At 43.0% G+C, this 18,054-nt stretch overlaps 1 protein-coding gene across 1 annotated transcript in view; it reads right to left on the reverse strand.

Annotated features, from left to right (window-relative positions):
• Positions 1 to 18,054, reverse strand: part of ARHGEF26 (Rho guanine nucleotide exchange factor 26) — a 462,406-nt gene that overhangs the window by 122,193 nt on the left and 322,159 nt on the right. The window contains exon 11 of the mRNA XM_078667924.1: positions 16,692 to 16,846. Within this exon, the coding sequence (XP_078524050.1) occupies positions 16,692 to 16,846 (155 nt within the window). The remainder of the gene's footprint in view (positions 1 to 16,691; positions 16,847 to 18,054) is intronic.

The following is an 18,054-nucleotide window of genomic DNA, read 5'->3' on the forward strand; positions in this document are numbered from 1 at the left end:
AAGTGACTCACACAACATTAATGCATGTTTTCCCGATTTTTTTCACAACACGTTTTATACATAACCAGTATAGCAAATGTGCCTTTTATGCATGTAAACCCCAGAATTTCACCTGTTTTCTGGATTCTATTTTTTCTGTTGTTAGGCTACACTTTGTCACAATCACAGTGCATGTGCTCTTATCCTAAAGTGGTACAGGTAAAATTGGTTTCACCGAATTGGCCCATTTAACTTTCCTGTAAGACCAAAGCAAATGGTTCAGAAAATGCACCAATAGCATTGAAGTTCAATATCATATTTGGGCTGCAATGTATATGCACACCACCTACATATATGACAAAATCTATGGCCACAAGGAGCACTACTAAATTTAAAGGCACTGCAGTGACACTTGTAAAAGTGTTTTATCCATGTTGGAAAAAAAACTATTTGTTACGTTAAGTCACTCTAAAGTGTGTCTTAATGGCCCACAAGGCAGGGTGCCTAATATATATAGAAGTAAAAAAATAGCACTATCTATTTAGAAGTGTGACTCCAAGCTGGCTGAAGGCCTAAAAACTATTTCCACTGTGTAGGTTCAGCTATATTTTCCATAAGACAGACCTAGGTGTCATTAAAATATTTACTTTGCATCTTCTCTTGGTAAAATTCCAGAAAAGTCATTCAAAGTTATTTTCCCTTTAGTTTTAACCATTGGATTTAAGGATGACATCATATTTTTGATAAAGTTTGTGGGAAAATAAAATCATAGGAATGTACTTTGGGCTGCCAGAACTGGCTAAACCAAATTCTGTCACTCATCACACCTCCAGAGTTGAAACACTCATTCTCGGCTAGGAGAGTATATTACTCTGGATCAGAAGACAAAAGCCTGCCTCTGAACTCAAAGAACAGACTGGTGTTAGCTACTGGCCACATTTGCATGGAGTTGCCATCTGACAGGCGTGCAAGACAGCTGAAAGAACAAATAGCAGTCTTAACACAAACTATTTAATTGCTGATCCTAAATGAGGTGGACAGCATCTGCCCACATTCATTTCCATAGCCCTCCTAGATCCTTTGCCTCCACTCAGCAGGAAGGAGGGCCATTTCTGACACTGTCAGGTGGCAGGAGAGCTTGTCTAAACATGAGGGTGTTTAAGGAGCGGAAGAGAGGCCTGTCTGGAGAAAGGAGGTTTCAGTCATCTAAAAACATATGGTGCTGTGTAATGTTACAATAAGACAAAGAGGAAGTGCAACACAAGGAGGGTGACAAAGTATGTAGGATTGGGTAGGGAACATTCTCCAATCCTTGCATAGTGAATAGGATAAAATTGGCATCTCCCAACTACTGCCTAAGAACATTACTGTGAAGACTGCATCTGAAACTGGAGACCCTTTTGGGAGAAAGAAGACTTCTGAATCCTGCTGGAAGAAGAGGACTCAGGAACTCCAGGACTCCTGATTCCTGATGGTAAGCAGGTACTAAAACATTTCTTCAAGGTTCATGTTAGCCTTCTTTTAGCTTGCTCTAGGGACACAACAAGCAGGATTCCTTTTGAGTTTGGTGGATGTGTGGCGCAACCTCTAAAAGGTGGTGGATGTCTAGTCCACTGTATCGAGAGTACATGATGTCACTGGCACTTTCAATACGGAGGATGGGGAAGCCAGTAACTTTTGGGTGATGTCCTTCTTCACAAAACTCTAAATAAAGCTGTTGTAGCCTAAAAGCCTACCATGGGGACCTAGGGAATATAGGAATCACCAAAAAGAATGTTCACAGCAGCTGGAGGAAAGGGGGAATCATATTTCCCACCAACAGAGGACTATAACAGGGTATTGAGGCTTGCCCATGGAGGTCACATTCAAGATAGACAAGAAATTCAGTGTTTTCCCACTTGAGGTGCTTGGAGGCAAAACCATCAGCATCAGCAAGAGCTCGAATATAATGTACCTAACTTTGTGGTACCCTCGCTGCCCCCAGCCTTGGCCCTTGCCCTACTGAAGGTTTTTATCTTTCATTTCAGATACTAAGTCAGAGGTTTAAAAGGGGATGACCCACGTGGTGTATCCAACCTCTACTTGATAATGGTCAGTCTGAAATCATGCACTGACCCTGGTTAACCGCGAACTGCTGTTTTTCAATTCTTCTGTACTATTTCTAGGCACATTGTGCCTCAGCACTTAAATGTATACCTCTGGTTCCCTTTACACAATGTTGATGATATTGGTGTATTTTTGCTCATCACATTTTCTCTATTTTCCCACAATGGTTTGGGAATTGTACTATGATGGTTTCTTGAATTTTTAATTGATGGTACTGCTTAAGCTTAACACAAACCTTTCTGGGTATTGCCTGCTGCTTGTCCCATAGCTACAGGAGTTAAACAGAAATTCTCTAAGAAATTTGTTTTGGCCTTCTCAGTTTGTGTTTGAGTTGGTAGGGATCACTTCCTTGCAAATTAGTAACTCTATTTCTTACAGATATATCTATGTACTATTCATACTGTGAAGCATGTGTTTGTTAACGTGCCAGTGTTCATTGCTGACTTACCACATCTGAATTCTCAAATGTGCAGTTGGATCTTTGGCACCTGGCTGTGGATGAATTCACACACAGACAGCATTCTATTGTACTGTGTAACCTTTAAGCTGTTTTGCCATTCATGAAGTAGAGCTGCATTCCACAGCTAAGAATATCAGTGTACAGTGCTAAAAGACATGTAATGATATATTTTATACACTTTGGCAGAACTTCCACTAGGACTAGAAAGTGTGCCAAAATGAAATGATCCTAGTAAATTATTGCTGACTCATAACAACGTAAAAGCAATTCTCCTAAAAATAATTGTTTGCGCTTTCTAATTAATTCACACCTTTTGTCTCTTCCTTCCTCTCTCTTTGTGAAACATTGTCTCTTGATGAAAACAGTTGAGAACTTTTGTAAATTGCGGATAAAGTAAAGTAGAATATTTTGACACCAGGTGTCTCTACATGCAAGATGCAGTATAACCTTAACCTCAAAGATTGACAAATTAAATAAACTGGAAAAAAACAACTGTTGAGCTTTATCTATGAATTGTAAATGGAGGTTTAGCACGATCAAGGCATATATTCTACATTTAAAGCATGCTTTTCTTGAAAGTCAGTTTGATTAACATATGCTGCAAAAAATCTAAACATATGCAAAGTGCATACTTGTGTACCTACACCTTAGTGCAGATTTGAGGCTTAATTAAGCAGCCTGCACAGGACCATTCTTAGATATTCCGACAATATAAGGGCCTGTAAAATGAACATATTGTGGATGCAATCCATGGCCTTAGCATCTAAAGAATTTTCTTCGTGAATGGTCGTGGCTCATTAAGTTAGCCCCAGCATGACCCTTCCAGTGGCTCTGCAATGAATAAACGGCAAATCTTTGCTATGCATTTATGCACTTATATTGAATACTGAAGAAGGGTCCCACGCAGGCTGCTTAATTATGCCTCGAATCTACACTATAGTGGATCTAGGACAGATCTGAATTACACATGTCCATATACTTGACCAGAAAGAATAGGAGTTAGTTTAATCAATCGATTTGGCTGGTTGCTCCACACATACTAGTCCTGGGGAAGACCCTTGTGATGTTTCTTAATTGACACATATGCCATGGGTCGAAACATCGACATTTAGATATATCACGCCCATAGTCATTACACCCCTAAAAACCATTGATATACAGGGTTTGTAACAAACGATATATATGATAACAGGACGGATTCTCAACGATTCTCTATATTGTCTTGATTTGTGTATTGGCTAATTGTTGTAAATATGTACGTAACACTGCCACACTGTATGTTATATCAGTCTGTTTTGAATCACGTGTTTGTCTTGTGATTCAATCGTGCAACAGCCATATATGCCATGAGACATTTAATGGTTACATAAAAGATAACATATGAATTATATTTTCTTGTCCGGTGTGTATTTCGGATACAGCTCTCTACATTTTTGTTGACTAAGATTGATTATCCTTAACACTAAGCAATTGTTTGATCCGACAGAACACATTGTAGCAATTGTCAAAGTAATTTCAGCATGTTCCATCGTGGACAAGACCGATGCAGCATGTAATGTTGTATTAACCCCTTTGGGACCGGTTCACAAAGACATATTCTTACTTTGCTACTGTAAGCCAGCAGTAAGCCAAGATGACTCCGGGAATTCAGAAGTAAACCAAAAGTACTACACCTTATCATAGGTAAATGTTTGTGAATTGGGCCCATTTTGTCCTGCTCTATTTCTTCGAAAGGTTACTTTGTCAAAAAGATTGAGCTGTTGGCAAATAAAATTATGTTTGGTAGCTAAATCTAAAGGCCCTTTACATATGCGGTGCACAGACATAATATCGACTCCAAAATATCGTTTGGACAGAATATCGAGTTTTAAATATCGTTTGGAGAAAATATCGACAGGACAGAATATCGACAGCCAAAATATCGTTTTTAAGGTAAGTGAAGTAATATCGACTGTAAATAATATAGAAAGTGAAAATATCCAAGTATATAATCTAGATAGTAAAAAATATCGTTTTTTAAATAATATGTAATTATTTATAGTGTTTTTATGTTATAATATGTGTGAAAAGTGTCTTTTTATGTTATAATTATTTTTAATTAATGATTTTTTTTAAATTATTGTGTAATTTTATTCTGTAGCGGGTTGTGGGTTTATAGGGGAATAGGGTGGGAAGTAATTTAATTATAATTAATTAAATATGTAAATTTATTAATTGGTAGTAATAATTAATTAATTGGTAATTAAATAATATATGTTAATTATTTAAAATGTAATTGGTAATTAATTTAATTTAATTTATTAATTGCTAATTATGTAAATTAAAATAATGTATTACCTGTAGTGGGTTATGGGTTTATAGGGGAATAGGGTGGGAAGTAATTTAATTATTATTTATTAAATATGTAAATGTATTAATTGGTAGTAATATTTAATTAATTTGTAATTAAATAATATTTGTTAATTAATTAAAATGTAATTGGTAGTTAATTTAATTTAATTGATTAATTGCTAATTATGTTAAATTAAAGGGGTATTTTTAGGGTTCAGGGTCAGTTTTTAGTTTTTGGGTAAAGGGGTATTTTTAGGGTTCAGGGTCAGTTTTTAGTTTTTGGGTAAAGGGGTATTTTTAGGGTTCAGGGTCAGTTTTTAGTTTTTGGGTAAAGGGGTATTTTTAGGGTTCAGGTTCAGTTTTTAGTTTTTGGGTAAAGGGGTATTTTTAGGGTTCAGGGTCAGTTTTTAGTTTTTGAGTAAAGGGGTATTTTTAGGGTTCAGGGTCAGTTTTTAGTTTTTGGGTAAAGGGGTATTTTTAGGGTTCAGGGTCAGTTTTGGGTTTTTGGGTAAAGGGGTGTTTTTAGGGTTCAGGGTCAGTTTTTAGTTTTTGGGTAAAGGGGTATTTTTAGGGTAAAGGGGTATTTTTTAGTTTTTGGGTAAAGGGGTATTTTTAGGGTTCAGGGTCAGTTTTGGGTTTTTGGGTAAAGGGTTTTTTTAGGGTTCAGGGTCAGTTTTGGGTTTTTGGGGTATAGGGGTACAGTGTAAAAATAAAGTAAAATTAAATTTACATTCATTTAATTTAATGAGATTAAATTAAATTAAATTATATTTAAATAATGTTAAATATTTTAAATTAAAAAAATTATTATATACTTACCAATACTTACGTTGTAATGGTAGTGCGTTGTAAAAGTTGCGTTGTAACGTCATATATCCACTGTTGCACTCTTTGCAGTGGGAATAGTAATTTTTACTCTTTTGTATTTGTACGTTAATAATATTGGCTATTATTTAATTACATTTTGTTACTATATATATATATGTTTTAAGAAATGTGATTAAAAAAATATTTTTTTACTTTCATTAATTATTTAATTATTAAAAGTTATTTTAAGTATTGTTAATTATATTTTAGTAATTAATTTTTTATATTAATGTAATTAAACATTGTTTTTATTAAAGTCGATATTTTTTACAACTATATTTTTGTAAACGATATTTTGTACTCGATATTTTTGTACTTACCTGTTTGTACATACAAACTCGATATTTTGGTTGTAGATATTTTTTCCTCGATATTTTGGGTAGTCGATATTTTGGTAGTCGATATTATTTCAGTGATCCTACATATGCTATGCATGTTTTAGGTCAGTAGACAAGGCCACAGACTGGCTGTTGGATATTTGTGTATGACCATTTTGTGGCAAAGAATAGTTGGAACTTTAGTTGAGAACACAATGATAGCCGACTATATGGCAAATCGGCGCTGTGCTGGATATATGTGAGCCGATAATAGCCTATTTTCATGGCATAACTCGGTTGTGTGGGTGTAGGAAAAGTATGCAGTGTAATGTTTTCTGTAACATTTTAATTTTATTATTGTATTGTGCTGTTGGGGTAACACTGGTGGTCAGCCTTAGTCAAATACGTGCTGGGTTGGATGGATGTGAAATGTTTGCATGTTCAGTTGGAACTGGAGTGTCCTGTGTAAACTGTGCAGCCAAAACAAGATATTATGTTCCAGAATTACATAGAAATTACTTAACAGAGAGCATTAAGTAAAGTTTCTGCACTGTGTTATATGAATGGTAGAGAGTAGAACAGCACCATATCTACTAAGATGTGACTCTATTCTGCTCTGGCCCACTTATGGCTACCAAGCACCAATGCAGACACTCTCATGCTGTAGGGCAAGGGTATCTGTGTTGTTAGAAGCATAGGCTTTGTGCCGGAACAGATTCCTTCCAGTTCAAAATTACGCTTTAAGGCATTCGCCGATTTGTATACGTACAACATACATGCAAAGTGGCAAAAACGTGAAGAAATTGCAGCATTTTCCATTGTTACGCCTGCTTCGTGGAGGCGCAGGATTTATGCACAAACCCCTATCTACAGTTCCCCTATCTTCCTGCACAAAAACAATCACTAGAGGCATTTTGCTCTTTCAATGCGTGCTGTAGAATGCAGCACCATTGAAAGAGGTAAAAACGAGGAGAAATGCAAACATTTCTCCACTTTGCGCTTCGCTACGCCACTCCAAGGGTGGCGTAGCATACAGACACATTTCCAGATTTACGATTCCTCGTGAATCTGGAAATGTGTCTTGTTCTATGGGTGCTGTGTGGGAACACCCACAGCAACACCCATAGAACGCGCCTTTCACGCAAAGTGCTGCGTATAAAGGGGCCATATTTACAAGGACAGGAAAAGCCACGCAGGGTGGCTTTTCCTGTCCTTGTAAATATGGAGCAGTAATATGCACAATCAGTACCAGGACCGGACTGGCCTTTGCGGCCACCGGGCAATCCCCTGGTGCGCCGCAAGGGTGGGGGCTGGTTTTGGGCCCCTGGGGGCCGTTTTTGTTACAAGGCTGATTTTGCAGCAAAATCGGCCCTGTAACAAAAAAGGCCGAAAACCGGCCCGGCAAAGACCTCGGTCGTACCCCCAACCTCCCACCGGGGGCTGGCCGAGCACTTTGCCAGGGCCAGTTTTGGTTCCCAGTCCGGCCCTGATCAGTACGTCATAAAAAGTGACGTACTGGTGGCGCAGGGGTCTTGTAAGTCTGCCCCCAGGTTTGTTATGGAGCAGGGATCGGAGCAGGTGAGGCCATGTTATGTTTGGCTCCCCATGGTTTGTCTACTCTTGAACAGCTGATACCAGCAGTGGGAGTTAAAATGAGACTGGCATATAGAACATAAAATAAACGATAAATCACTGTGATACGTCTCTGGGTGGCATAGATAACTGAAGCTGTGATTAAAAACATTCATATTACCCAACTATATTTCTAGATATTCTGACAAGGAGAATATAAAAACTGTACCTTGTTTAAGTGTGACATTATGAAATATGAAAATTGATATGTTACGTTTTCTTAAAGTGACCTGAGTGAGCTAGCACAATAAAACACCTAAAAGAAATGAATGCATTAAAACCTTTAACCGCATACCTCAGTTTTATGGTTAACAGTATCGAATTCGCTTGAATATTATGCATATTTTTCTTTTGAAAATCCGGGTTTTATTTTTCAAACGAAGGCATTTCTGGTATGTGCACAAGTTGGCCGTGAATTATGAGTGTTACTAGGCAGATAGTTACTACTACTGAACGTTGTTCAGTCACACCTCCTAGTTATACATCTGTTGGGTATTATATCTCATGTCTAGCCTGGCCTTACACGCATCCTCTCAATCACAGCTTCTGTTTCAAGAGGGTATTTTTGTTCGGTTTTAAGCGTTTCACTTTGATAAAAGGAGCGAGGCTCAAACGATTTAAGAATACCTCCCAACTAAAAGCCATTGCACTAATTTTTCAGAGGCAGAGACGCCCGAGGGACATTCCACACATAAGAAAACAGGTAAAGGTTACGTAAATACAAGTTAGGCTGAATTGCAAAAACTGGATCCGCAACTATGAACAGCTCTGCTCGGCTGGAAGAGTTTGTCTCTGACTAGGTGAGGAGAATGTCTGGGCTCCAGCCTCCGTTAAGGCAACTGTTTACAAGAAGAATGCTGCATTCTAAATGTGGGGTGAAATTTACCATTTGCTGTCACATTTTGCTCAAATTTGCTAGCACAAACGAGATGAAAACTGGACTCAAAGGGGCAGAATTACGAGCCCCTTGCGCCACTTTTGCGCTGCTGTTGCGTCACTTGTGACGCAGCCTCGGAGTAAACCATGTGCCACGTTGCGCACTATTTACAATGTGACGCATCAAGGAAGAGGCATCACGTTGTAAAGCCCTGCACCACATGAAACCTGCATCAGGTTTCATGTGGCCGTTCTGGCGCGGGGGCGTTCCGGCGCTATAAAATCTTGGAAAAGTGCCTGAGTGAAATCTACAAGATTTCACTCAGTCACTTTTCGGATGCCGCTGCGTCAAAAACTTGCGCCTGCTTGAAGCAGGCGTAAGGTGTGACGCACCACGTTATGTATGGGCAGGCCACAAGGCTTGCTGGAGTTGCGTCGCGTTTGCGACACGACTCCAGCAATGCGCCACCTTTCCGACGGGAGATGCGTCACACATCTGTTTATCCTTGCGCCACGATGCACTGCTTAGTAAATGCGGCGTATCTGTGGTGGTGCAAGGGTAAACTTGCGTGACGCATCTTACCTGGTGCATCCCTGCTGATTAGCAGGGATGCGCCAGTCGTCATAAACCTGCCCCAAAGTTTGTGATGTGAGTTACTTTCCAAAGCAAATGATGATTTGTGTTGGAAAGTTGACTAAATTAATGATATGCTCTATTTCACACTACTTTGCATCTAGGTGCACCACATGGGTGATGCATGTGTTCCTATATAACCGCCCTATCAACTATAATTTGCAGACAGGGATTTGCGCCAAAAAATGACACCACCTCGAGGCAAGTGCAAAAGTAGAGAAAGGTTTAGAAGCCTCCACACTTTTCCATATGTGCATGTGTCCTGCACTGTACAGTATACATACAAAGTAGGAAAATTAGTAAACTCTGTCAAAGCACAGTGCTTTTTTACTGAAAGGAAACCTTTCTATTGCAACTTGATATCTTGAGCACTGTTTTCAGGGATCCTCATCTTTCGATCAGATGCCCAGCGACTCTAGGGAGCCGGGCCTGACTGCATATTTCATTGTTCTCCAATGTGTCATGCTACGTCCCACTTGAGTAGAAACATATCCTACTTTTTTTATACTCAAAATGACAGTATTTATTTTGTTTATAAAACATTGTCAATTGAAATGGTTACAAGCACTCGGGCACAGGTTTTGCATCCTGATTGGCCAAGAGTTCCATAACAATTTAATTGTCAAGGGAATATTTTGTACTGCAAAATAGCCAGCTGAAAAGCAAACGGGTGAACATATAGAAGTATAGCAGGGTAGCTGTCAGCAAAAGGATACTTTTTTCCAAGAGAAGTTACAAGTAACTCAATAGACATCAAGAGCAAAACCACCCATCTACTGTAATGTGAATGTTCCCTACAACTGTAATGTTGTGAATGTTCCCACATACTGTGACTTAACTGTGCGGGGAAGGGGAGGGTCCAAAGTGATGTAGTCATGCACAGCATGGCCTTGCTCACCCCCTCCACCTACCTCATCCCACATACTTATAAAATGCCACTAATTGTTCTAGTAAGGCCATGCTGATTCAGCAAGGGTCTTGATTGTTATTCCTGTTGACATGTTTCAGCTCTTTCGAATGCCCTTAGTGGGTCAGACGCCTTTCATAGGTCAAGTGGCCACTAGAATAGTTGGCTGAGGACAGAGAGGCATACACACTAAATACCGCTGTGCCTAACTGCAGAAGCTCGGCAGAGCTACACTCTATAACAAAACTCAGCAGTGCAATGTGGACGCACACTTCAGCTTTCTACATTTCCTTTGTTTTCTAGAAAGTGCCCCTAAGGACAAATGCTCGACTGACCCGCTTTCAATTTCTTTAACAGGAAGGCATCAATACATTATTTCCACAACACCCAGGCAGAATTAAAGATTAGGTCATGCTAAAAAAAAGTTGTGTGCACACATCTACTTACTCACTGAATCATTTAGTAGGTGTGTATCCCTGTGACCATCTGTTGCCCCTGTTCTCTAGCCAATACAGAAAGAAGTCTGTGAAAAACACCCTCGAAGGTACCCTTGCTGTACCAGGATGAGATTATGATTATTGAGGGTGGTAGTATTCTTGCTCACCCTGTATCCCATCAGTAGCCCAGTTTTATTTGATCCCAACTCCCCTTCCACCCAGCTGTTTTGTTTAAGGAGTTTCCATTCCTTGAACGGGCTAAGCCCTGAAAGGGATAGGAGGTCCAGTGTCAGCTGCAGTGTCATCTCCGCGGTTGGTACCAGGTGAAGGAGCCTCAGTTGCGGACAATTTCTTCTGATATCACCTGTTAATGTGACTCTCTTAAGTGCAAGCTTTAAGGTACAAATTCCCTGATGCCATCTGGCACACTGGTACACTAAACACTGAAAGGACTGGTACATGATTCCTATTAGCCCAATGAACTTTAAATGACGTCCTCCTTTTATAAACACCAGAGAATACTGCCCATAACAGAGGATAGTCAATAGCTAAAGATGATGTACGCTATCCATTTTGCTCAGTAGAAGCACCTCTTTTTGTGGTTTGATATTGCTTTTCACTTTTTGGAGTGACGTTTTTAGTTTTGGGCAGATTGCTGCAGTCCTGGCCTACTGAGGTATCTTTATTGAATCATGAGCTAAAAGATAACCTAAAAGAAATGGCACACAGTACCTTTGACACGTTTTAGCAATCCTATGATTGAATTGTCATGGTTACTCCTAGAGTAGTCAAGGAGTAATGAACTATGAAAGACGTACGAGTTACTTACCTTCGGTAACGATGTATCTGGTAGAGAAGTTGTCTAGCCGCAGATTCCTTAACTTAGAATATCCCCAGGCGTGAGACAGGATTCAGAAATGCTTTGCAGCAGCACCTCTACGCACCGGGGGACGGCGCCACATGACCCCGCCCTGACGTCATCCACGTACGTGACATCAGCGAGGTCATATGAGTCCTTCCGGGAGCGCTGACGTCAGTTTTCTTCAGAGAAACTTTTCCGCTGCACAACGCGGAGCCACCAACCAAAAACTGTGAAAGTATGGGAACAGTGTGCGAGGAATGAAAAATCTGTGAATAAAGGAGGATGGTGGAAGACACCATCCTAAAGACAGAATAGACACCGCCTACACATATAAGTGGAGGCTGTGAGAAGAGCCCTGCAAGCCAAGCGGAGGCCCCTTCCGGAATGCAACAAGGGAAGAACATCTCAACAGATAGAAATTGACTGATAGTGCCATGTGGAACTGTGCCATCCACTAAGAATGAAATACAGAAGAACAACAGTCCTCTGTAGGAAAAAATGATAAGGCTGGCCTTTCCCCTCTAAAAACAGAGGTAGAAAACAGAGCACAACCGACCCTCAAAGAGGATGACCATGATGAGACCAGGACCCCGAGGCAGTAGAGCAGACTGAAGGGAAGGGAACTGGAGAGAAAAACGAATCTCCCCATGAATCAAAGGCATCATTAAACAGAAAAGAAGCCCCTCAGAAGAGGTTAAGTGTGTATGAAAGCACCTAGGGGAGTGCAACAATCTGAACCCCCTTAAGATATAACCCAATGGCAACTGAAGAGGCCAGTGGAGAACACCATTAGACAAGGTCCTCGCAGAATGGGGAGGCTGGGTCAGCGTTAAGGAATCTGTGGCTAGACAATGTCTCTACCAGATACATCGTTACCGAAGGTAAGTAACTCGTACATCTGATAGAGACATTTAGCTGCAGATTCCTTAACTTAGAATAGATACCACAGCCATACCCCAAAAGGGAGGCGGGTTGCGATAGGACAACAACAAGCGCCAAGCATGTGATCCGGCAACAGAGTAACGGATAAAGGGGAAAAGCTGTGGAAGAACAGTCCGACAGCATCCTCAGCAGCTCAAAGAGCAGAATTCACAGGATGGAAGATATCCTAAAAACATGCCAGAATGGCGCCACACCATACCAGTATAAAAAATGACAAGTAGAACAGCATGATCCCTATACCAGGGCAAGGAAAGAGAGAGAGAGGAAGAAGGATCACTCTCCGCTAAATGGCACACGAAGAGTGAATTGACCCAAGCTTGAAATGAAATTGAAGAGATGCAATCAGTGCCTAACAGGCTAGCCTATAGAAGGAAGCCGAAAGAGCCGGTGGCAAGAGCCAGAACCTGAGCCATGCATTTGGAATAGCCAGCAGGACAAGAAGCACAGCAAGCGCACACCCAACCCCAAAAGGGTAAAGAGGGGCAATAGCATCAACCTCCAATCCGCTGAAGCAGGTAGAATATGCCGCCGGTAAACAGCCATAGAGACCTTAAAGTGGCTTACGCAGGAACAGAAGAGTGCCCGATTTGGCAGCATGAAGCCAAAGGGAGGAACAACCACAATATAGACTCGCAGACAGTAATGAATGACCACTGCCATCAGAAGAACTGTCCCACAGGTGCAGCTTTAACAAGAGTAGGCAAATCTGAAGGGAGAGGCCAAAACACCAAGTTAACGAATGGTGGGAAGAGTCTCAGAATCCAAGACCAACACTCCAGATGACACGGACAGCATCTAAAACCAAAAAGGGAGCATATGACAATTGGACAATCACTCCAGTAAGTGGAAGCAAGGAGGAACCTATGGGCAACTTGCAACAACCCAGAAAAGCTCCCCCACACATGGAGATATTGGTCCAGACCTAGCCACCTTGACAAGAGGTGGCGACGCAGGGAGAGGATACCAAGGCAACCTGCATGTAGACATAAATGTATATGCCGGACCATACCTAGAACATTAAGGGCAGGTAGGAGCCGTTTGTGAAGAGAAGACCATGAAACCTCCAAAAGAGGTGGATAACCATGGCGAAAGCAGATGGCACCAAGGAAAAACATTGAACACCGTACAATGGACCACCAAGCGGCGCATGGAGCCCACATGATCTCCAGACCCAGGTGAGATAAGCAAGGCTATATAATAGTGTACAAGTACCCCACATGGAGTATGTATAACCCAAACAACCGGGGACACCTTTTAGGGCAATAAGAAAGGCCAAAAGAATGCAGTAACAAACCGATCCCGTGAACTGAGTTCCGAGCCGTAATGACATTACCGAGCTGAGCCACCGGCTGAAAAACCACAGTCAGAGGACACAGCAACCTGTGGAACATGGCCACAGAAGGCCAACAGGCAGCTGAAAGCGAAACGCATCCAAGGGATGCCAATAAAAAGGTAGGCACCCTTAACCACAGAAAAAAGAAGAAGTAAGGCTCACTGCCCATGTTAAACACAGAGCGAATCTAAAGGATGCAACATGAAAAAGTACCACAGAAGACAGGCCTAAAAGGACCTAAGGGGGAGGACGAAAGCCTGCCAGGAGCCGGTGAACCGCCGACTCGGCATGAGCATCAAAGAGCAAAACCCCATCAAAGGGTAAATCAACCACACACTACCGGATATTTTCAGGGAAGATGATATCTCACAACCAAGAGTGACGCCTTAAGGCAACAGAATTCGCCATGGCTCGGCCCAAAGAATCCGCAGTATCTAAGGCTGAACGGATTGTGAATTCGGCACGGTCACGCCCATCCTGGATGAAGTGAAGGAGATCAACGTGAGCACCTTCAGAGGTGGCAGTAAGCAAAGACTCTGCAGAGTCCCACAGGGCAGAGGTAGCCCGAGCCAAAACACACACTGTATTTAAGGATCGAAGTGCAGCACTAGTGGATGCAAAGACGTTCCTACCCCAGGATTCAAGTTACCTGGACTCCCAAGAGGGAGGAAGCATTAGAGGGGCAGAGAAGGAAAGGCAGTCTGCAACACAAACCCCTGCGCATGAGGGTGCACAAAAAGACATGTGGAGCTGGACGGTGGCGGTGCAAAACTGAACGAGCCACCGGGTCACCTGAAGCAGGTCAGACCCAGGTACCCAAGAGGGCATCATAGAGGGAAGTCTCAAAAGGCAAAAGCGGCTCTACATTTGCGGACCCACGGTGGAGGGCCTCAAGTAAGGGGTCCACAGACAAGTGGGTAGAGGGGGGTTGCGTATTCAAAATGCGCATGGCTCTCTCAAAAAAGCTGCACCAGCCTCAGTAGCCTTCAGCGGAGGGGAAAACAGCTCATCAGTGGGGAAGGGTTGTAAGCTGGCCCTCACAAGACACTGAGGATGTGCCTGATGCCCCACGGAAGGAAGCCTCATGGAAGAATGAGGATCCTGACGGGGCTCATGGGGAGGCGAACAGCTTGCCGGATCTGGGAGCTCCTGAGGAGGCTCCACAAATTCCAAGGGGGGCACTGGTAACACTAACTCTGGTGACGCCGGGCGGGAGGGTGGCGCCGTACTCTCTTTAGAGGCCTCTATAGAAGAGTCCAGAATTCGGTGTCGACACGGCGCTGAAACGACTTGTGTTGGCGTCGATTGTGCCTCGTCAGACTCCGACTCGGCAGTCTCCGGTGTCGAGTCGGCACCGTCCGATGCGAAACTATGACAAGCTCCCCCTCTGAAGAAGGAGAGGGTGCCGGGGTCGGAGAGGCAATCTTCCGGCGCCGCCCCAGTGCCGGCTCCGCCTCATCCAGAGCGGACTCCGATTCCGGAGAAAGGAGCAGAGGCGGAGCCGAGGAGGCGAGCCTCCAGCACCGGGACGGCGTCAACCCCGGCTCCAGACAGGCGGCCGCCTGCCCGGAAGGCTGGTGTGTGCTCAAGTCAGGGATATGAGCACTGGCAACCACCTGCGTTGCCACAGAGAGCCGCGCGGGCTATGCGGCGCGGCAGAAGCGCCGTGGCTCGAAAAGGGGGACCCAGCTGGGCCACGCCCCAATGACTCCATGTGGAGCATAGAGGGGGACCCAGCCGGGCCGCGCCCTAACGACACCAAATCTCTGTCGTTTCTGGGAGGCAAGGGCTCAATTGGCACCGGGGGCGAACCCGCCGGCGAGTCTGTCGGAGACCCCACAAGAAGCAGAGGACCTGAGGACACCCCAGGAATGGGAGAGGTACCAAGGGACAACTGCAAAGCCGTAGCATAGGCCTCCATTTGAACCCGAGTTGCCCCCACACCCGGGAAGGTCAGATAGAGAGGGGGCGACCGTCGGGAGCGCACATCCGGAAAGTTCCAGGAACCACTGCCCCTGACAACAGAAGAAGGTGGGGTCGATGACCTAGGCGATAAGTGCCTTGACTTACTAAGTGGAGAACGACGGCCCTGGACCCCAGAGGGCGATCGACTGCGGAACCGAACAGTAGAGGGACCTGCAGTCGACAACAAGGCCGGCTCCTACTGGGACAGCCGTGCCGAGAGAAGCTTCATACGGTGTACCCGCCGAGACTTCGGTTTCAGAGATGGCAGGCTTCACAGTCCGTGGAGTCATGGTGTTCGCCCAGACACCACATACAAATTAGATGCGTTTCCGTCGCAGACATTTGCAGCGAACAGGAATTACAATATTTAAAGCCTGGAGGCTTCGCACACTGTTCCTGACGCCAAGCGTCAAAAATGAGGCAAGAGAAGCTCACTCCGGATCCGCATTGCATGCGGAAAAGAAGGATACTGTTGTCAGATCGCTGAGAGGGACTTATATGACCTTGGTGACGTCATGTACATGGACGACGTCAGGGCGTGGTCGCGTGGCGCCGTCCCCCGGTACGCAGAGGGGCTGCAGCAGAACATTTCCGGATCCAGTCTCACGTCTGGGGTTATTCTAAGTTAAGGAATCTGTGGCTAGATGTCTCTATCAGATTGCACAGTTTGTGATCAGTCTCCATATTTTAACTGCTGCTTTTTGGTATTGATCACTATCATGCATGTGGAAGTAAAGACTGGTGGTTGAACCCTCAACTTGGAGATTCTGTATCTGCAATTGTTCCACCAGGGGAGGCTCTTCTGGCTGCACTAGTCATAGAAATACTTCTGTTATTGTCCTCCACTTGCTATTAGTCTAATTTCAATCCTCGTTATATTCAATAGAATATTAAAAACATTTGTTCGACTGACATTTTTTTATATTCTCTTAAGCTAGCCTGGTCTTCATTTTTTTCTCACACATCATTGATGCATTAAGTTTGTAGTATAGCATTTTAGAAACTGCAAGATCACACTAGGGAGAGAGAAAAAGTAAACGTACCTCTTCTTTTTCGTAATAATGAGTACGTCATTAAAAAGGAATAAATAGAACTGCTGTCTAGAAGTGCGTTTCGAGAAAATTCCAGTGTCTTCTACATATGCAGTCAATTCTCCCCTCTTTAGCAGCCACCGAGAAGAAGATACCAATGGGAATGGCTGTGAAAAAGCATATTATCACTTTAATCTCATGAACATACTCACATCATATTAACCTACTAACAAGAAATCAACCCACTAACAAGATAAGAGACAAGGAAAGCTACAAACTGAAAAAGAGGCATGACCTAACACAATACTATAGCCTTATAGCCCGGCTATACCGGCTATTAAAGGCCCGCTGCAGGGTTAAAGGCCCGAGCAGAAGGAGAGGGACTTCAACAAGGTAGCAGGACTTTAATAGCGGGTATAGTCCATCTACGAAGGGCTATAAGGCCATGAGAACATTCTGCCACTAGAGGGCAGAATGCTCTAACAAATTAAGCAAAGGCTTTAGGGAGCACGAGGGGATTAAAATTCCCTCAGGCTCCCTGAAACCTTTGTTCACAGCCAGAGCTGTGAATAAAGAAGCATTGGAATGTTGGAGCTCCGGGCGTATACAAGCCATTATAAGCCTGGAGCTACTCCATTGTTTTCAATGGAGCTACCAACATTCCAATGCTCTAATATAGCCTTATAGCCCGGCTATACCGGTTATTAAAGGCCCGCTGCAGGGTTAAAGGCCCGAGCCGAAGGCAAGGGACTTTAACAAGGCAGTGGGGTTTTTAAAGCCGGTATAGTCCTGCTACGAAGGGTTATAAGGCTATTAGAACATTCTGCCACTACAGAATGTTCTAACAAATAAAAGCAAGCCTTCAGGGAGCGCGAGGGGATTGAAATCCCCTCAGGCTCCCTGAAGCCTTTGTTCACAGCCAGAGCTGTGAACAAAGAAACATTGGAATGTTGGAGCTCCGGGCTTATATCAGCCATTATAAGCCCGGAGCACTCCATTATTTTCAATGGAGCTACCAACATTCCAATGTTCTAATATAAAGTAAAGAAACACTGGACAACCACATAATACAGGTAGAGAAGCAAATAAATACTCACAAATGCACATCATCCTAGAAATCATTAGGCAGATTATGTTCTGTAATCACTACATGAAGTAAATAAATATGTAGCTCCTATTTGAGTGTTCCTGTGATTTGGAGGACAATCAAAGGCATATTTGTATTTGAGGTAGGTTGCCAGAATATTTTTGTCAGAATATCATCTGACATCAATATTGCTTACAAAAATATTATCCCATTTGAATTAACATTAGAATACACCCAAAGATACGATATTTTTGTATTAGATAATTAGGACACAATATTTTTTCAGAC

This window comes from Lissotriton helveticus, chromosome 11 (assembly GCF_964261635.1).
Source record: "Lissotriton helveticus chromosome 11, aLisHel1.1, whole genome shotgun sequence".
Taxonomy (NCBI): domain Eukaryota; kingdom Metazoa; phylum Chordata; class Amphibia; order Caudata; family Salamandridae; genus Lissotriton; species Lissotriton helveticus.